Source organism: Athalia rosae, chromosome 3 (genome assembly GCF_917208135.1).
Source record: "Athalia rosae chromosome 3, iyAthRosa1.1, whole genome shotgun sequence".
In the NCBI taxonomy this organism is placed as follows: domain Eukaryota; kingdom Metazoa; phylum Arthropoda; class Insecta; order Hymenoptera; family Athaliidae; genus Athalia; species Athalia rosae.
The window spans coordinates 4,539,712-4,560,788 of NC_064028.1; the positions used below are offsets into that span (position 1 = coordinate 4,539,712).

Sequence of the window (21,077 nt, forward strand, 5' to 3'; positions counted from 1 at the left end):
GGACATATCTCAAGGAAAACAGTGGGTTATTATTTGAATTGAATATCTGCGATCAGGTAAAACTAGAAAATAATTATTTATTGATTATGGGTACTTGTATTCTGCAAGGTGAGATACCTTCGAGTTTCTACTAACAAGCTAAGTAAAGGAGAGCCTTGATAAATTTGTATAAGTTTTGTAGTTGATTTGTCGAGTTGAACAATTTCGTTATCTACGTCTTCATCTTTTATTTCTTCTGTTTCAAAGATGTTCCCATCCTTGATACAATCCCAGTGATCTTCGTCGGTGCACTTTTTCCATGTCGAAGATTAAAGAAACTTCTGACATTCATGCCGAGATTTTCGGTTGAAATGGGAATTGTTATTCTACAGTCATCTGCCAAAGTAAACCAGAATCTAGAACCTTCGGGTAATTTGGATTCATATTATCTGTTTTTTATACAGCCATTGTGAACGCAGCTAAATTTGCATTGAGACATTGGGAGGAGAAATTTCATCAGGATGTTGCAAGAGTTCCATAACTTGCGACGCTATTGGTAGGTATAATACTTGACCGTTGTTGATCTCCAGTTAAAACCATTTTAGCAGTGAATTTATTACGCTGATTGAAATTGTGTATCATAAGCATCTCCTACTGAAATTTCCAATCATACAACTATAAAGTTGAATATTACAAGTTTTCAATGTTATAAAATAAATGGAAAAAGGTGTAGGGCTTCTTTGCTAGTCTAATTAACCCGTCGCTTATGTACTTGGCGCGAGACTCTACCGAGTCTCTTGATTATTAGTTTCGTAATAAAGCGGTAAGTTTCGTCATTCTTGGGGTCGGGGAATTCAAAATAGGGCCAAATTTAAATCGATTCATTGTTGCGAAGCCCGCGCTTTGTTATTATTGGCTGCGTCTAGCCCACCTAGCCTTGTCTGACGTCTTTAGTGCCCTCTATATTTCAAACCTCGAAAACGTCGTCTGCTATAGCAGCATTGACAGTGGGGGTACCGCGAGGCTCTAAGGTCACCTTGAGACGTCCAAACGCCGTGCAGGTGACTTCTGACAGCCGCCTGAACGAGGAGGAAGTATCTTTTATCAGCGAATATAGTAAACATTCTGAAATAGAAGATAATTTTTGGTGAGTGACTTTTGATAATTGTAAGTTATTGGTGTCTTCACGTATTCGTCACAAGACGATAATGAAATTTCTGTGACAGTATCGCGTATTCCTTTCCGATCGAACGTTATTGAAACATTCTGCGGAGATCGACGTTCTTTTGAAATATTGAGGATATGCGATTTTCGACCGCCCTATCCCTCTTTCTTTTTTCTATAATTAAAGTAATGTAATTTCACTGACTTTTATCCAATTATTTGAAGTGACGTAAGGTTATGTTTTAATTGATTTTCAAAATTATACCGTGATCAAAATCTGAAGTCCACCAAATTGTTTTTATAGACCACAGATTATTCAACAGGCTTTGAAAATTTCATGGAAATACCAAATATTTAGCTAAGTCATATGCAAAACACATCAAAAAAAACTAAAACCAATAAGAAAAATGAAAATGTATCATACTCTGACGATTATCAGTCTTGTAACGATTGCACGTGCAAGAAAACATGCCAAATCTGTAAAGAAAATAATGAGGAACATGAGAGTAATACAGATTCTTCTCATCGAGATCCCGGTGGCTATGTTCAGAATCGTACTTCTGACCACAATAAATACTATAGTCTACAAACCACTACAAAAGCTTCAAGACGTTTAACCTTGGCTGCAGCAAAGGCACAATAAATAGCTAAGACGTATTTTTAGCTCGTAAAAAGATGAGATAATAACACCGATAATCATTTTACTTATACCGTCAATTCTATTAGATTATATTCTTACTGGGTGGATGATTTTTTTCTGTATTCAATGATCGTTCATAAAGTCAATATTGAATGTAGTTTCCATGGATATCTTTCCTACGTTATGGCGGTTACACAGATGCGTGGTTCAGTGATTGGAACTCTGAATCCGAAGTCATAGACTCCAAAACCCCATTCCTCGAAACATTGGATTTACATGGACTTTCCCCAGAGGCATTTTTCAGAATTTAAACTATTTTTTTGACCTAATATTGTGCTAATTCAATTTTTCAACCCTCTCTCATTATTCAATATGGTAAATTTTATCAGGATGTAAGAATACCTTGTGGTAAACGGAGATGCATATTAAGAGACAAATTGAAATGGCAACCTGTAGAAAAAAAGGCATGTGATTTGAAACAGCAGGATTCGAAATTCAACCCAGAAGAAAATTTGCTGAACTAGTGTTCTCATTTTTACAGCCAGTTTTGAAACTATACTACCGCATGATGGAGGAGGAGCTGGCGGCACAGAAATTCATAAAACCCGGCAGCCATAAAGGCAAGGGTATCGCAGTATTCACCAGTGGGGGAGATTCTCAGGGTATATATTGGTTACAAATGAAAAAAAAGTTAAGTAAAAGATATGATTACTCAGAAAATAATTTTTGTCTCGCAGGTATGAATGCTGCGGTACGTGCCGTGGTGCGTATGGGAATTTATCTTGGCTGCAAAGTATTTTTCATCAAGGAAGGCTACCAGGGCATGGTAGATGGTGGAGACAATATTGTGGAAGCAACTTGGTCTTCGGTTTCCTGCATTATTCATAAGGTGTGTTTTTGGTATTGAAATTTTTTTCTCCCAAGTAATTAAACTGATAAATTCACAATAACATGTGGTATTTCTTATTAAATTCTCTCAGGGTGGCACCGTGATTGGATCTGCTCGATGTATGGATTTCCAGCAGAGATCCGGACGTCGTAAGGCTGCAAAGAATTTAGTAACTCGTGGAATCACTAACTTAGTTGTTATCGGAGGTGACGGCTCTTTAACAGGAGCAAATCTCTTTAAAGAAGAATGGGCTGAGTTGCTGAAAGAGCTTATAGAATCTGGTAGGGGAATTAATCGATGATAGACATTTTTTCGATTCAAATATAACAAAACTTAATCATAATTAATCGATTCTCTAGGTGATATAACTTCTGAGCAGAGAGACAAGTACCAACATCTCTATATCGCCGGAATGGTCGGTTCAATTGATAATGATTTTTGTGGAACGGATATGACAATTGGAACTGATTCTGCCCTACATCGTATTATTGAAAGCATAGATGCTATTGTTAGTACTGCGTATTCTCATCAGCGTACTTTTATTATGGAAGTTATGGGTCGTCACTGTGGGTAAGTTCTACCTATTTCCGAATATATGAATTCAATGATTTTGAACGAGTTTTGATATTGGCTAGGTACCTGGCTATTGTTGGCGCTCTAGCCTCCGAAGCCGACTATGTATTCTTCCCAGAAAGTCCACCCCCTGCTGATTGGCCTGAAAAACTTTGTAGAAAGTTGGAGCAGGCACGTTAAATACACTTTTTCAAAATTTCAAACACTACATAGCTACGAACGTTTTTTGTACCACTAACTGAGCCTAATCTAACAAAGGTTTGATCTTTTATGTCTTCGTCTTGAAAGTTGCTATGTATTTTTTTCTTTATTTTTTTTTATTAAGTGTCTTTCGTGTATAGCTGCTGGACTTGAGGACTTAAATTAATCCCCCAAGTATTCTCCGGCATAGACTTTGGAGAAAATAGAAAATAGAGTTCCAAATGAATTATAATATAGAAATGTACGCTCGTTCGATTCTCATGTCGACTCTAGTATGCCCCTGGAGTTCTTCGGTTATCCCAAGCCAATTATGTACCGACTAATTATTCCGTTTGCTGTCATTCCATTTGTAGCTAGGGCCATTCTATCTCATTCGTAATTATTTATAGCGAATCAAAGAGGAGAATTATACTATAACATAGATGTGCTTGGATTTTTAATGAATTGTTATGTTCCTGTGAGTCTAAAAATTGGCTCCAGGTGTTCAATTTGAATTTTTCGAAAATATCTGTGTTCGATATTACCTCAAATGAGGCTTGACCATATGCTATTACAGTTACCTAGCTCTGGTAGCAGCCATGGCCTCCGAAGCTGACTTTGTCTTCATGCCAGAATGGCCACCCGAACAAGACTGGCCTAACAAGCTCTGCAAAAAGTTATTGCAGGTGTGATTATGGAACCCTTAATTGGTGAAGGATTATATGAATTGCTCTACAATTTTTTAATTTTAATGTGTTCATATTTTATAATTTTTTGTCTCGTGTATTCACTGCACAGGTATTGCTTTTCAATATTTCGAAATGAACCTTCACAATTTTAATTCATTCGATTGTCTGTCAGATATATCTGAGGTCTTATATAGTTCTTCTTACGCCCTAATTTTATTCAAATAGAATTCAAAAATTTCGGAATCAATTTAATGCACAAATAATCGTATTGCAGGAAGTTTCCAATAGAATTAAATCCCCAATCATTTCAGGCTACACTATACCATTTCTATTTATTCGTCATACCGCTGAGCTTGTAATTATTTTTCCACCGTTGCTACTCCTTATTATTTCATTGTTTGTGATTTCATCATTGGTATTGTTATTGTGTTGAGCGTTACTGTGTTGCATCTGAATAACAGTCTAAGTTCAGTATTTTTTAGTAAAAAATTAATCATATTTTAACAAAATGTACCAAACGACAAAAGAGACCAAGTCGTTTCAAGTCCATTCTGAATTTCTGCTGTGTTGTAATGCTCATCATAAATTTCATTGGCTTCAAAATCTTATCTGTATATTCAAGTTGCCGTTGTTGCTACTGTTTACATAAAGATAATTGTAGCACGCTAACGTTCAGCTGAAAATTAATCATAATTATAACTCTGTTAGAGTTTTTTAGTAAGTACACATGAAATGTAACAGTATATTTTAGGAAAGAATTTTTTGAATTCATCAGTAACAACAAAATATGTTAAATCCATTCAGGAACGTCTAACTGGTCAGCGTCTGAACATCATTATTGTTGCGGAGGGTGCTGTCGATCGAAACGGCGATCCAATAACAGCTGAGAAAGTTCATAAAGTCGTCGTAGACAATCTCCATCAAGATACAAGAATTACTGTACTTGGTCATGTACAGAGAGGAGGAAATCCCTCAGCTTTTGACAGAGTTTTAGTAGGTATCTTATTTCTCGTTCAATTTCATCAAATTTAACCAGGCTAAGTTATTTTTTTCTTAACATAGGGTTGCAGGATGGGCGCTGAAGCAGTTATGGCTCTAATGGAAGCTAAAGGAGATACGGAAGCATGCGTTGTTACTCTCGATGGAAATCAAGCGGTCCGTCTTCCTCTGATGGAATGTGTGCGCCGCACTAAAGCAGTCGCTCAGGCAATGGCTGAAAAAAATTGGGACCTCGCTGTTCAATTACGTGGAAAGTAAGTTAATTATCCTCGCACAGGTTTTGATACAGTCTGCTCGAGCTTGTTACCTAACTTAATTCCAATCATTTATTTGATTTCAGAGGATTTGCGCGTAACTTGGAAACCTACAAAATGTTAACCCGTTTGAAGGCTCCTGCTGAACCAGTGATGGGCAAAGTAAGATCAGCTAATACTTTAAGCTGTAGTATCAGCCTATTTTTTAAATGGTAGTGTCTTTCAGTAATAATCGATCCAAAATTATTTTTTTTACTGCACATAGATTAGAAAAAATTGAAACTTATCTTTTGAAAGAATAATGACATATTTCGTAGTAAAACTTAGTGGTGGTCTGCAGCTGTGCTAGGTACAATTTTCTATGTTTTGATAAAAACGAGTTATTTAAATATCTTTATAATGCTGCTTTAGGATAATCAAGGCCCCACATTAACTAAGGTAACTTTATAATTAATGTAGTAGAAGAGTTTCACGCACGCCTCATGCACCGCTTGATAAATCAGACTCTTTTGCGTGACTATCGTTTCAGTATCTCTAAACATATTATCTTCTATCTCATTTCATAGCAGAACACTATGTGGGGACAAGTAAGTCTTGATTTGACGGTGAAGTATTCAGTACACAAAACTTCACAGAAAAATTCATTAAAATCACTCGGCATTTTTTTTCTCTTTCTGTATATTTTTTCCCCCCTATACATAATTCTGCCAATATGTTGGTTTGATCATCTATTCCAGTATCAAGTGCACTGCATGTAAAAACAATAGTATTTGAACTCCGACAACTTCTAATGTTTCAAAAATATACCTGTAATAGATTTCCGTCACATTTCTGCATTTTTATCTTGCAAGTATTGAACTAACTCCAGATACTTCCCTTGATTTCTTGTTTTTTCAAGCCGGAACTATGATTCAATTCCCAATGCACGTCGCATGATGGCATAGATATTTTCACGTCAATATCATGAATATTACTCATTTTTAGGATCATTATACTCTGGCTGTAATGCACGTTGGTTCTCCATCGTGCGGTATGAACGCTGCTGTCCGATCCTTCGTTAGAAACTGTATCTACCGCGGAGACAAAGTATGTTTTGCTTATTTTCTTTTATTGTAACAGGCGAGTACATATGGGGAATCGAAATTTACAATTTTCTTCTACGCAGGTTTACGGCATCTGCGATGGTGTTCCTGGCTTCATGGCTGGAAAACTAAAATTGATGGAATGGCCATCCGTTACTGGCTGGGTAGCTCAGGGTGGAGCGTATCTAGGAACTAAAAGAGCCCCACCTAAAGAAGATCAACTACCGCAGATAGCTCAGCGACTAAAAGAGTTCGGTATTCAAGCTTTGTTGATTATTGGTGGATTTGAGGTATGTATCTCTTGCCACTTTAGGCTCCGTTATTCTATCCAATGTAGAATAGCTCTTCAGTATCCCAATTTTCAGGGATATCAAACTGGGTTAACATTCTGCGATGCCAGAGAAAAGTATGAAGAGTTTAGAATTCCGATTGCTATGATACCGGCGACTATTAGTAACAATGTACCAGGTACGGAATTTTCATTGGGCTGTGATACTGCTCTCAACGAAATTACGGAGGTTGGTATGATTGATATTCGTACTATATTTTAGGTAATAAAAAACTCATCAAATCGTTCCACCAACGAATACAATTTTACTTTCTCTACAGATCTGTGACCGTATTCGTCAATCAGCTCAAGGAACTAAGCGGCGCGTATTTATCATTGAAACAATGGGTGGTTATTGTGGCTATCTGGCAACTGTCGCAGGGTTAGCTGGTGGAGCTGACGCTGCATATATTTTTGAAGAAAAATTCAATATCAAAGATTTGAATCAAGACGTTGTTGCTATGGCTGCCAAGATGTCGGAAGGTGTTCAAAGAGGATTGATTCTCAGAAATGAAAGTGCTAACCTTAATTATAACACGGACTTCATGCAGAGATTATTCAGCGAGGAGGGAAAAGGACTATTTAGCTGCAGATCTAACATCATTGGTTTGTTATCACATAGAAAACATAGTGAACGACACTCATCGCTCGGTGACTTGTTATACTATGTAACTACTTTCAATTGCAGGGCACATGCAGCAAGGAGGTTCACCCACACCTTTTGATCGTAATTTGGGTACTAAAATGGGATCGAAAGCTGTTGAATGGTTCACAGAACAGTTGAAAAAGCACACTGCTGCCGATGGGACAGTTAACGCAGTTGCCCCAGATACAGCTGTAATGTTGGGTATAGTGAGACGTCAGTACAGATATACTCCGTTTACAGAATTGAAGGACATCACAGATTTTGAGTAAGTTGTCCGGAATCTGGAATCTGGAATCTGGAATCAGAATCCATACAATTTTTAATGCTGATTTTTATTTTTTTTAACACAGACATCGTATTCCTACGTACCAGTGGTGGATGAAGTTGCGCCCATTGTTGAAAGTATTGGCCAAACATGAGTCGACCTACCAAGAAGAGGGCCTTTACATAACCGTTGAAGAAATGGATCTTGCAAACGATGAACCTCTGATGTAAAGATCTTCGTCGCCTCGCTAGTTTTTTCTGACCTAACAAACACTCTGGAAAATAATTAGGATTAGCCATGTGTGCGCAGGTAAAATAATTCTTATGCTACTAGCTATTTATGGTATCTTATTTGTTTCATTGAATTCACGATCCATGATTTCATTAAAATTCTAACGGCAAAGAAAAATGATACTAGGGGCGGTAGTTAATGGGGGAACAAAACGGCGTTGTGAGGAAATCAATTCATCCATTCTATTATTCTGAATTCATTTTTAGCTTGTTATACGTACTGAGATGTTTTCAAAAGTCTAAAAAACAATAATGTAAGTAACGGGGAAAGAATATTTTCTTACTACATTGTGTTCCTTTTCATATCTATCTCAAACTAAACACGGTCAGTATATTTATTCTGTTACGTCACATTACATATGCGATTTCATAAGAATTGGTAGGAATTGGCTCGCCAGGAAATCATCATATTAAATTTTGGAATATTTAATTTGTATACATATATACATACACATATATATATACTATAGATATTATTTGATTTATTATCATATGCAAATGCCAGGCTCGTATCGATACGTCAATGGTCATAGGCGAGTTGTGATCAATGAAATAATTCTCTTGATAAATTGGGAAAAAATATACAAATAATTTTAAGAAAATAATTGGAAAAACAAGTTCAATCTCAGGTAAGATAGAATTGTAGGTACAAAAAAAGTACCTGACAAGTAACAGGTAGGATATGAATTAGGAATTACGGAAAACATTTAAAATAAATTAAATTGGATTATAATTCGATTTATAAAAATTAGACGAATCGTCAATCAAATTAATGTTACATATTTTATAATAAATTGGCTAATGAATGGATACCTAAGTCGAAATTCTGTACGCGGAAATGAGTAATGATTGAGTGATGAATGTGCTATTGAGATATGAATCGTAGAAGAAATGGATACAAAAACAGAGTGTTTAAATTAAAAAATCAATTGAATAATTTGGAAAAATGGAATTTTATAGATCGTTAACGTATCGAATAAAATGGAAAATTCCCTCGGCTAACTTTGTGGTCTACTATGGTATAGGATAATAAAAATAAGTGGAAGAGTTTTGTGGCAATTTGATTTTGGGAAAAAAAAAAAAGTTTTATCGTTCAGTTTAGCATTATTAAAAGCTATGAAAAGCTACTCGGAAAATATACTCGTCTACCTCAGAAAGAAAAAATTAACAAATAAATAAAAATAATTTTTAATCGTATTGTATAGTTGACTTCGACAAAGTTGACTCAGATCGTGTCGGTTGCATGTAATGTTTAGAGAAAAATTAAAAATTAAAAATTCGCTAAAATTTAAGGCTTTATATGACCACAAAGATATTTAGATTTAATTCATTTTTTCGAGCATTTTTTATTACGATGATCGCTCAATGATTATCATTACGCTTTATAAAACTCGTAAATCAAATCAATCTGAAAACTGCAGATCTATTCTAAAGAAAAACTTTGAGAAAAAAAGAAATTTATTCCTGCTGCGAAGAATGCCAGATAAGTATGCGTATTGCCGTTAAATTGAAGATATTAAGGAAAATGAAATCGTGCTCACGTAATTTTTGACAATTCATTTCTTATTTATGCTTCACAGTCATACTAAATAATCATCTCATAAACTATGACTGTGTTCGAGATGATTGAGAGATCTAAAACCGAATGATCATATTACTCACACACGCCATTGATTTCTAATTAATTATATTCTGACATTCAAATACACACATACAAGAAATTAAAATATCCCCCTTAGTTGCACTAGAACACATATACTTTAACAGCTATAGATAATTAGGCTTATTCAAGTTATATTAATGAAAAAAAAATTAAAACCAAAAAAATTATGATATTGATAAACAAACTAATAAAAAGGAAATGACAAATATAATAATAATTGTTACGAAAATGTTTATAGATTAGTATGATATACATTCGTTGTAATGGAATTCAGATAATATTGAGTGTTAACAGTTCTATTGCCAGAGTGTTTATGACAAATTATGCAGAGAATAAAAAAACACAGCAGAACGCATGTATGTATATCCAAGTACTATAAGAAGGCACATGTTATAGGATGTATACGCGATGAAAAAAGGTAAAAATTATTTATTGAGATAAATCTATGAACTCGTAAAATATTTAGTATATTTAATATATTTAAAACGCACTCATTTTGTACAGTAGCATAAAATCGCTATATTTTCTCAACGAGTTATTTCCTTTTAGAAAAGAGAAAAGAAAAAAAAAGGAAAAGATTATTTCTGTTATCTTTCTGATATTTCCGAATTTTATTTGAACAGTCGTTAATTGAACGCTTATGACTCTTTTCTTTGAAACATATTTACCTTTGTGATGTTAAATCAGCAAAGTAAAAGTATTATATTATTTGTCAACTATAATAATATTTATATTAATAATAATAATAATAACGCAAAGAAGCTCGAAAGATAATAATTATTTGTATAATTAGAAGAAGTGATGAATTCGTTATGGAAAGTAATTTTTTCGAACATGATTTATTTTTTAATTCCATTTGATACGTTGTTATTATTTCTCTTCTTTTATCCACGCTCATTGTTGATCAAAGACGCAAATATTTTATAGTTTCATCGTCATATATGGTAGTATTATACATTGACATAATTATACTTATACTTATGATCATTTTCAAATAGATACCTCATATTAATTTAGTACATAACAATCTGTTATTTTCCTAAATTATTTTCATGTTTATTATTTATGCATAAGTAATTGTAAACAATCAATGGTCATTATTAGGCGATTCTAATTAGAAATATATATTTATATAATGTATATTATATACCATTTGATGTAAAACGAAAAATTGATTCATAACACTGTTGTATTCAGTGTCATCAAATAAATTATGTGTCACGGTACATATGAGCATAGCTTAAAACTTCTGCTGTTATAATCAATTTCGTTCGACCATAATTTAATTAATTGTTGAATTAACACGTTTACAAGAGGTCTACGCGGGCTTTATTGAATTTGAACTCAACAATTGGGTATACTACACTTATCGTATGGGCAACTTTTTAATAGCGTGACGAATAATTTCAAAGCTTTTGAAAAATGGTGAAGAATAATAGAAAGAAAATTTCTATTTACTTTCACTGTAATCAATAGATTGAATGACTATTTTCTGTCAATTGTTGTAATTATCTTGACAATTGTGGTGCCAACGAGTGACACGAACAACAATCGGCGGCGCCAGTCAGTATTGTGGGGAGGAATTTTCTAGCGTGTCGTCGTGGTTTCTACTATAGTCTGTCGTCTGACTTGGAGGTTGGTTTCCCACTTTCTCCAACGTCATTAAACTTCAGTCAGTGGGTATCTGTCGTTCGTGGAGGACGGGACGGTAGAAAAATAAAAATTATATTCCGAAATGGCAGCGATTAAAGGGCGTAAAAGTACAAATAAAAATCCACCGATATTCAGTCATGAATTTGTTATACAAAATCACGCTGACATCGTGTCCTGTGTGGCCATGGTGTTTGTCGTTGGTTTAATGGTACAGGTGAGAGAAACTTAATTTTTGTGTTCGGCTCCTTTAGGGTTTGACGTATGACTGAAATATGTTCTAACTATTTAATTCTTCAATTAGTTTTTCCCCGGAAATAATAACACATGGATTAAAATGTTATCAGGGAGTATATTTTGACTGAAATTTACTTTCCAATCCCTCCATATGTTATGAGCGTTCCATAAATGATCATTATCATAATTTGCCGGTATATTTAAGACCGTTTATTCAACCTCTTTTTATTAGTTTACCGTTATTTGTTCCGTTAACACATTTCTGAAGCACGTATATTGAGAAATTCCATCACTTATGTATTATTAGTGGTTGAATGGTGTCAATTTTTCTTAGCATATGTTGTGTTCAGGGTATAAGAAGATGAGAATTTTATTCTTCATTTATGATTTATGTACAAAACATGACAGAAGTTTATAAAAATGGAAATGATTTCCGAATTTGAACAGGTGACATCGCCCTTAGCGTACACTTTCATTGCCGTTCATCACAATGTATCAAATTCTTTGACTCCTGGAGAAGCTCCCTTGCCTGAGAAATATACTACAGGATGGAAGGATGCATGTGCCGTGTTCTTCTATTTTCTTATCACTATTGTGATGCATGCAGTTATTCAAGAATATATATTCGATGTGAGTATAATTGAATTGTTTTTTTTTATGTAATTTTAGCGATTTATTCTCTGCATCTAATTACCTTTTGATCATCCTCATGCAATATAGAAAATCACAAAGCGTCTTCACTTGAGTAAAATAAGGCTTTCGAAGTTTAACGAATCCAGTCAACTGATCGTGTTTTATCTATCCTCTGCTATTTGGGGTCTCGACATAATTATCAGGTAAACTAAAGTATATTGACAGTAATTTTACAAAATAACGAATTATTGAAACTTTTTATGAAGATGATGTTTAATTGATTTACGCCTCTTATTACAGAGATAATCTTCTTATCAACATAACTTCTCTGTGGGATGACTATCCTGCGCTTCTATCATTTTCCTTGAAGCTCTTTTTTATTGGGCAGTTTGCTTACTGGCTTCACTGCTATCCTGAATTGTACTTCCAGCGAGCTAAAAAAGAGGAAATCTTCCCCAGAGTAACCCAGGCCACAGTTGGTCTGCTTTTTACCTTAGCAGCATATTTCTTCAAGTACGTTATTCATTTTCAACTCTGTCTATTGATTCATTACTCAACTTTTGATGGATTTTACAGCTTCCAGCAAGTCGGTGTAGTTCTATTAGTCCTCCATTACATCGGAGATGCTTTACAGCACAGTGCACGCATCATAGAATTCACAGATCGCAGTGAAAACACCGCTCGTCGTAAGTTTATTAACCACGAAGATAATTATTTCGTTATATTTGCTGTCTAAAATATTAATTCCTCCATCATTATCCATTCTTTCTTGCAGTTGCCTTCCTAATTGCTAATCCAGTATACATCTTGGTTCGCATTATTTCAATCGGACTTGCTACTCTGGTCTTTGTGTACGGCTTACCGCAGACTGAAACTTCTCTGGACTACGCTGCTGGAAACTTTAATATTTCAACTGTTCGTTATGCCGCATTAGCGGCGATAGTCCTTTTCCAATTTGATCTCCTATTCAGGTTCGCCAAGGAGCAGATAAAACGCAAACAAGATGTCAACGCTCCTGTAGTCAGCAAGACTAAATCGAAACAGAAGCCCAAGAAAAAAGAAGGAAGTGAGTTTCAGATTTATTACAGCTTCATTTTATTTTCAAGCATTTTCTTGATTTTATTTCCAGTATAGAATTTGTTGTAAATAATGGAGATATCTTCTTCATTTTCAGCAAAAAAATCTACTCAGTCCGAAGACGACGATCTGCCAGAAGTGGATCAAGCGACTAACAAAAATTTGAGATCTCGTACAGCTGGAAAAGCTAAATGAAATTAACATATCAACAATAAAAATAGATCAACGCTGCTCTCCTCCAAGTTCGTGATTGAATTTTAAATGAGCGGCACACAGAAAATTTTTACGAAAATTCGGAAAATAATGAATGAAGAAAAAGCAAATGATACATGGTCATGCTGTACATAGGAAAAAAAAAATGAAACCGTAGAATGGAATTAAAAAAGATGATATATTATTTAAAAATGAGTGTGTATTTTTGATCGTGAGTTTTGTAACATACGACATTTTTTAAATCATGTCGATCTTTCATAGATTATCACAAAGCGATATCTTCTATCAAATTATAAATATAACGTGTCAATTTTTCATCGGTCCAGCAAATCGAGCGTTTACAACACATATAATGAACTTTTATCATCGCTTGTGAAATTCCATTAGGAATTTGCCTAGACGTATAATAGATATTTCTATACTTAACAGTTAAGAGATGATATTTTTAAATGGGATCGAACATAAACTATGACTATCGAATTAATGATTATTAAAACATGATGTTTCTATTTTATAAAACGTCGCCTATTATTATTCTATAGATATACATTAAATTTGATGCCTCAACAAGATATAATTAGTATCCTCATTAAGATCAATAAGTCACGATGAGGAGCAATGGCACAGAAACGGCACCTGACTGAAGACAACTAACACATCACCCTGGACGAAAATGATCTTATTCTTGGACCAGTTGCACAGGCAGCTTCTCCACTGTGATCAAAAAATGCTGACGCCGACTCAGTCTGTTGCTACAGATGGAGTTTGGAAACTCTGCGTCGTCTCCTGCATCAGACTTCTGTAGGTAGTTTTTCTATTGATGATCAAACTAGCGTTAACAATCTCATGGAGCAGAGAATTCCATTTCAACAACTAGCCTATCGCTTTTTAGATGAAAACAGTAGGTCTGATAAGAAAGTAGCTGCGATCGACGTCCTTCTTGAACTTTGCCCTGATCTGGGGGTTACCTGCAAACGTCATTTGCGCGTGAAGCCACACACGTTAAGGTGAACGAGAGAGACCATCAAAATGCACCCATTCCACAATTGTTTCCTAATTTTTCCTTGTTTTTTCGTTTTTCTAATTATTGAATTAATACCCAGAAAATCACAGGGGGTAGCCGGTAAAGTATTGACTGACCCACCGAACGGTCAATTTTTTTGCGTTTTTCGCTTAGAGGAAGGTCAATACTTTTCCGGTTTGCTTAGTGAAGGGTCAAAACTTTTGCGTTTTTCGCTTGGAGAACAGTCAATACTTTTACGGTTTTGATTCGAGGAGGGTCAAAACTTTTGCCTTATTCGTAGTTTTAGTTCACCGAAATTCCGCCACATGGCGCTAGCTGTACTCGCGGTGGGCGGAGCTTAGAGAAAATGACAGGGGTTGGAAAAATGGCCGGGAAAATCGAATAATTAATCAAAGAATCGGAAAAATTTGGAAAAAATTGAAAAAAAAATTGGGAATAAATCTGGGATAGTGTAACCTCAGTTGCATATTATGAAGCGCCTTCCAGGGCAAGCGGAAGATGCGGTCATTGCAAAATTGAATTAGAAAAATTAAAAAACAAGGAAAAATTATGGAACAATTCTGGAACAGTGCAGCTGGGTCGCATTTGTTGGCATTTTGATAGTCTCTCTCGTTTTTTCTCTCACTGATTTGATTCTTTGCATTTCGATGCCGTTTTCAGGTTGCCTGTATCTCGGAGGCCTCCGTACAGCTCTGTGCAACTATTTATTGTCTCGGGCAAACTTGGGAATGTTATTCTACCCTTAGAAGACACGGGTTGAACAGGGCTTGTTCGAGATGCTGCCGGTAACCACCAAGAGTATCTATTTTGGGCTGAAATCATTCCGCACGAAGACCTGACAAGGGGTAGACCTGTAGGCCCTTACTTTCAATTAAAACGTTTGAAATTATACAAGTAACTATTCTAATATCTCTTTCGTTAGTATTAATCCACCTGTTATAATCTCTGATTTTTCCATCCTTTGTAGTGAGCAGGTTCAAGTTTTTTTCGAAAATAGCTCGACTTAGCGCTGTTTCTATTTAGACAAAGAATTGGGGCCCTTAGGACAAGAATCGTTGAGGCTTAGGCAAACACGAAAGTACGACACGTGTAGATACCTGAGCAAAGAGGATCTGAGGGATAAACTGAGGCCAGGAGAATCTCACTGCCTCAGATTTAAGGTACCAGGAAGATTTTTGGCTGGCTCCGAGAGGATAACTGGGTTCATAATATCGTCGAATATATGAATAGAGCATAATTGTAGGCGCCACAGCAGAACGAGAGGGATGTAGGCAAGGCGTTGTTGTATAATATCAGTGTTTTTTATGAATAACATAAGCATAAGCATGATCTCAATTTTGGTTTCCGTTTTTTGTTTTAAGTAGAAGGATGCTTTAATCAAACGATCGTGGACCAACTCAGAGAAGAAGACTCCGGCGATGAGGTTGTACTGTAGGAAAAATTGCCACCTCTTCTTCAACTTGCAGATTCGATTCACAAAATCCTGAGTGGACGATGGTGAACCGATTCCTGTGAGCTATTCATCCGGTATCAGCACTTTCTGACAAGCATCTCCTTACCTGCAACAGGAAATGTGCTTACACCTGTCAGTTTACAATTTGCAAAATAATTATTAAACGTATGCAAAGCATCGAATAGTTGATGGTTACGAATAAGTCCTTATGCAATGTATTGAAAAGTTGTATTCATTCTAATCACTGGAGGAATATTGTAATATTGAAATGAACATTATTCATCTTGTGAATGATATTACGAGAATTTGATTAATTATTTGGATAATGTGTGTATGTTAGATGTATTCCACCTGCATAACTCATGAATAAATGACAAGCTATTTTCAAACCAAATTTGTGTTTCCTATCATTTACGCCCCTAGAACCATAACTCATTGGCATGTACAGTCCTGAAATAACGGATAATGAGCAAGCAAGTAATGGAGTATGATACAACATGATGTCTAGAAATACCTCTTCGGGCATCCTATTCTCGTGATACAAAAATAAATTTTCGGTGAAAATTTTGTCCACAGGATCATGCACCTGGTTCCGAAATACCTCCTCGGTTTTTCTGTTCTCCTAATACCGAAATTTTTTTTTGAAAGAGATACTATACACAGGATCGACTGCATACACAGGATCAGGCACCCGGACTCGGAATACCTCCTCAGGATTTCTGTTCTCCTGATACAAATTTTTATTTTCGGCGGAAATTTTCATTTCCGAATTTGGAATACCTCCTCGGGTATCCTGTTCTCCTGATACCAAAAAAAAAAAAAAAAATGTCGAAAGAGATTGAATACACATGATCGAATACATACACAGGATGAGGCACCCGATCTCGGAATACCTCCTCAGGATTTCTGTTCTCCTGATACAAATTTTTATTTTCGGCGAAAATTTTTATTTTCGAATTTGGAATACCTCCTCGGGTATCCTGTTCTCCTGATACCGAAGAAAAAAAAAAAAAATTTCGAAAGAGATTGAATACACATGATCGAATGCATACACAGGATGAGGCACCCGATCTCGGAATACCTCCTCAGGATTTCTGTTCTCCTGATACAAATTTTTATTTTCGGCGAAAATTTTTATTTCCGAATTTGGAATACCTCCTCGGGTATCCTGTTCTCCTGATACCAAAAAAAAAAAAAAAAATGTCGAAAGAGATTGAATACACATGATCGAATGCATACACAGGATGAGGCACCCGATCTCGGAATACCTCCTCAGGATTTCTGTTCTCCTGATACAAATTTTTATTTTCGGCAAAAATTTTTATTTCCGAATTTGGAATACCTCCTCGGGTATCCTGTTCTCCTGATACCAAAAAAAAAAAAAAAAATTTCGAAAGAGATTGAATACACATGATCAAATGCATACACAGGATGAGGCACCCGGTCTCGGAATACCTCCTCAGGATTTCTGTTCTCCTGATACAAATTTTTATTTTCGGCAAAAATTTTTATTTTCGAATTTGGAATACCTCCTCGGGTATCCTGTTCTCCTGATACCAAAGAAAAAAAAAAAAAATTTCGAAAGAGATTGAATACACATGATCGAATGCATACACAGGATGAGGCACCCGATCTCGGAATACCTCCTCAGGATTTCTGTTCTCCTGATACAAATTTTTATTTTCGGCGAAAATTTTTATTTCCGAATTTGGAATACCTCCTCGGGTATCCTGTTCTCCTGATACCAAAAAAAAAAAAAAAAATTTCGAAAGAGATTGAATACACATGATCGAATGCATACACAGGATGAGGCACCCGATCTCGGAATACCTCCTCAGGATTTCTGTTCTCCTGATACAAATTTTTATTTTCGGCGAAAATTTTTATTTCCGAATTTGGAATACCTCCTCGGGTATCCTGTTCTCCTGATACCAAAAAAAAAAAAAAAAATTTCGAAAGAGATTGAATACACATGATCGAATGCATACACAGGATGAGGCACCCGATCTCGGAATACCTCCTCAGGATTTCTGTTCTCCTGATACAAATTTTTATTTTCGGCGAAAATTTTTATTTTCGAATTTGGAATACCTCCTCGGGTATCCTGTTCTCCTGATACCAAAAAAAAAAAAAAAAAAAATGTCGAAAGAGATTGAATACACATGATCGAATGCATACACAGGATGAGGCACCCGATCTCGGAATACCTCCTCAGGATTTCTGTTCTCCTGATACAAATTTTTATTTTCGGCGAAAATTTTTATTTCCGAATTTGGAATACCTCCTCGGGTATCCTGTTCTCCTGATACCAAAAAAAAAAAAAAAAATTTCGAAAGAGATTGAATACACATGATCGAATGCATACACAGGATGAGGCACCCGATCTCGGAATACCTCCTCAGGATTTCTGTTCTCCTGATACAAATTTTTATTTTCAGCGAAAATTTTTATTTTCGAATTTGGAATACCTCCTCGGGTATCCTGTTCTCCTGATACCAAAAAAAAAAAAAAAAATTTCGAAAGAGATTGAATACACATGATCGAATGCATACACAGGATGAGGCACCCGATCTCGGAATACCTCCTCAGGATTTCTGTTCTCCTGATACAAATTTTTATTTTCGGCGAAAATTTTTATTTTCGAATTTGGAATACCTCCTTGGGTATCCTGTTCTCCTGATACCAAAAAAAAAAAAAAAAAAATGTCGAAAGAGATTGAATACACATGATCGAATGCATACACAGGATGAGGCACCCGATCTCGGAATACCTCCTCAGGATTTCTGTTCTCCTGATACAAATTTTTATTTTCGGCGAAAATTTTTATTTTCGAATTTGGAATACCTCCTCGGGTATCCTGTTCTCCTGATACCAAAAAAAAAAAAAAAATTTCGAAAGAGATTGAATACACATGATCGAATGCATACACAGGATGAGGCACCCGATCTCGGAATACCTCCTCAGGATTTCTGTTCTCCTGATACAAATTTTTATTTTCGGCGAAAATTTTTATTTCCGAATTTGGAATACCTCCTCGGGTATCCTGTTCTCCTGATACCAAAAAAAAAAAAATTTCGAAAGAGATTGAATACACATGATCGAATGCATACACAGGATGAGGCACTCGATCTCGGAATACCTCCTCAGGATTTCTGTTCTCCTGATACAAATTTTTATTTTCGGCGAAAATTTTTATTTCCGAATTTGGAATACCTCCTCGGGTATCCTGTTCTCCTGATACCAAAAAAAAAAAAAAAAAAATTTCGAAAGAGATTGAATACACATGATCGAATGCATACACAGGATGAGGCACCCGATCTCGGAATACCTCCTCAGGATTTCTGTTCTCCTGATACAAATTTTTATTTTCGGCGAAAATTTTTATTTCCGAATTTGGAATACCTCCTCGGGTATCCTGTTCTCCTGATACCAAAAAAAAAAAAAAAAATTTCGAAAGAGATTGAATACACATGATCGAATGCATACACAGGATGAGGCACCCGATCTCGGAATACCTCCTCAGGATTTCTGTTCTCCTGATACAAATTTTTATTTTCGGCGAAAATTTTTATTTTCGAATTTGGAATACCTCCTTGGGTATCCTGTTCTCCTGATACCAAAAAAAAAAAAAAAAAAAATGTCGAAAGAGATTGAATACACATGATCGAATGCATACACAGGATGAGGCACCCGATCTCGGAATACCTCCTCAGGATTTCTGTTCTCCTGATACAAATTTTTATTTTCGGCGAAAATTTTTATTTCCGAATTTGGAATACCTCCTCGGGTATCCTGTTCTCCTGATACCAAAAAAAAAAAAAAAAATTTCGAAAGAGATTGAATACACATGATCGAATGCATACACAGGATGAGGCACCCGATCTCGGAATACCTCCTCAGGATTTCTGTTCTCCTGATACAAATTTTTATTTTCGGCGAAAATTTTTATTTCCGAATTTGGAATACCTCCTCGGGTATCCTGTTCTCCTGATACCAAAAAAAAAAAAAAAAATTTCGAAAGAGATTGAATACACATGATCGAATGCATACACAGGATGAGGCACCCGATCTCGGAATACCTCCTCAGGATTTCTGTTCTCCTGATACAAATTTTTATTTTCAGCGAAAATTTTTATTTTCGAATTTGGAATACCTCCTCGGGTATCCTGTTCTCCTGATACCAAAAAAAAAAAAAAAAATTTCGAAAGAGATTGAATACACATGATCGAATGCATACACAGGATGAGGCACCCGATCTCGGAATACCTCCTCAGGATTTCTGTTCTCCTGATACAAATTTTTATTTTCGGCGAAAATTTTTATTTTCGAATTTGGAATACCTCCTTGGGTATCCTGTTCTCCTGATACCAAAAAAAAAAAAAAAAAAATGTCGAAAGAGATTGAATACACATGATCGAATGCATACACAGGATGAGGCACCCGATCTCGGAATACCTCCTCAGGATTTCTGTTCTCCTGATACAAATTTTTATTTTCGGCGAAAATTTTTATTTTCGAATTTGGAATACCTCCTCGGGTATCCTGTTCTCCTGATACCAAAAAAAAAAAAAAAATTTCGAAAGAGATTGAATACACATGATCGAATGCATACACAGGATGAGGCACCCGATCTCGGAATACCTCCTCAGGATTTCTGTTCTCCTGATACAAATTTTTATTTTCGGCGAAAATTTTTATTTCCGAATTTGGAATACCTCCTCGGGTATCCTGTTCTCCTGATACCAAAAAAAAAAAAATTTCGAAAGAGATTGAATACACATGATCGAATGCATACACAGGATGAGGCACTCGATCTCGGAATACCTCCTCAGGATTTCTGTTCTCCTGATACAAATTTTTATTTTCGGCGAAAATTTTTATTTCCGAATTTGGAATACCTCCTCGGGTATCCTGTTCTCCTGATACCAAAAAAAAAAAAAAAAAAATTTCGAAAGAGATTGAATACACATGATCGAATGCATACACAGGACGAGGCACCCGATCTCGGAATACCTCCTCAGGATTTCTGTTCTCCTGATACAAATTTTTATTTTTGGCGAAAATTTTTATTTCCGAATTTGGAATACCTCCTCGGGTATCCTGTTCTCCTGATACCAAAAAAAAAAAAAAAAAATTTCGAAAGAGATTG

The 21,077-nt window shown here is 35.6% G+C and overlaps 2 protein-coding genes and 1 long non-coding RNA gene across 8 annotated transcripts; 2 read left to right on the forward strand and 1 right to left on the reverse strand.

Moving 5' to 3' along the window:
• Nucleotides 1-971: 971 nt before the first annotated feature.
• Nucleotides 972-10,887, forward strand: LOC105691690 (ATP-dependent 6-phosphofructokinase). 6 transcript variants are annotated; one of them, XM_048652157.1, is made up of 17 exons: nucleotides 972-1,126; nucleotides 2,325-2,445; nucleotides 2,521-2,672; nucleotides 2,764-2,953; nucleotides 3,032-3,242; nucleotides 4,003-4,111; nucleotides 4,919-5,107; nucleotides 5,177-5,367; nucleotides 5,454-5,529; nucleotides 5,779-5,805; nucleotides 5,934-5,954; nucleotides 6,352-6,453; nucleotides 6,533-6,739; nucleotides 6,815-6,967; nucleotides 7,059-7,383; nucleotides 7,466-7,688; nucleotides 7,774-10,887. In XM_048652157.1, the coding sequence occupies exons 2-17, from the start codon at nucleotides 2,349-2,351 to the stop codon at nucleotides 7,916-7,918; spliced, it is 2,418 nt and encodes an 805-aa protein (XP_048508114.1). In that variant the 5' UTR covers nucleotides 972-1,126; nucleotides 2,325-2,348; the 3' UTR covers nucleotides 7,919-10,887. The 6 variants fall into 6 exon arrangements, with proteins under 6 accessions (XP_048508114.1, XP_048508115.1, XP_020711297.2 ...); XM_048652158.1 differs by lacking the exon at nucleotides 972-1,126 and adding an exon at nucleotides 1,290-2,247; XM_020855638.2 differs by lacking the exons at nucleotides 972-1,126; nucleotides 4,003-4,111 and adding exons at nucleotides 2,229-2,247; nucleotides 3,308-3,416.
• A 314-nt stretch (nucleotides 10,888-11,201) lies between these two features.
• On the forward strand, nucleotides 11,202-13,970 carry LOC105691650 (translocating chain-associated membrane protein 1). Its single transcript, XM_012410281.3, has 7 exons — nucleotides 11,202-11,508; nucleotides 11,976-12,158; nucleotides 12,249-12,364; nucleotides 12,462-12,674; nucleotides 12,738-12,847; nucleotides 12,937-13,227; nucleotides 13,336-13,970. Exons 1-7 carry the CDS (start codon nucleotides 11,377-11,379, stop codon nucleotides 13,431-13,433), a joined length of 1,143 nt encoding a protein of 380 aa, XP_012265704.1. The 5' UTR covers nucleotides 11,202-11,376; the 3' UTR covers nucleotides 13,434-13,970.
• Nucleotides 13,779-15,122, reverse strand: LOC125500230. The gene is made up of 2 exons (XR_007277469.1): nucleotides 14,420-15,122; nucleotides 13,779-14,265 (listed from the first exon to the last, which is right to left on the reverse strand). It is a non-coding gene; the product is annotated as an uncharacterized LOC125500230 (long non-coding RNA).
• Nucleotides 15,123-21,077: the final 5,955 nt, after the last annotated feature.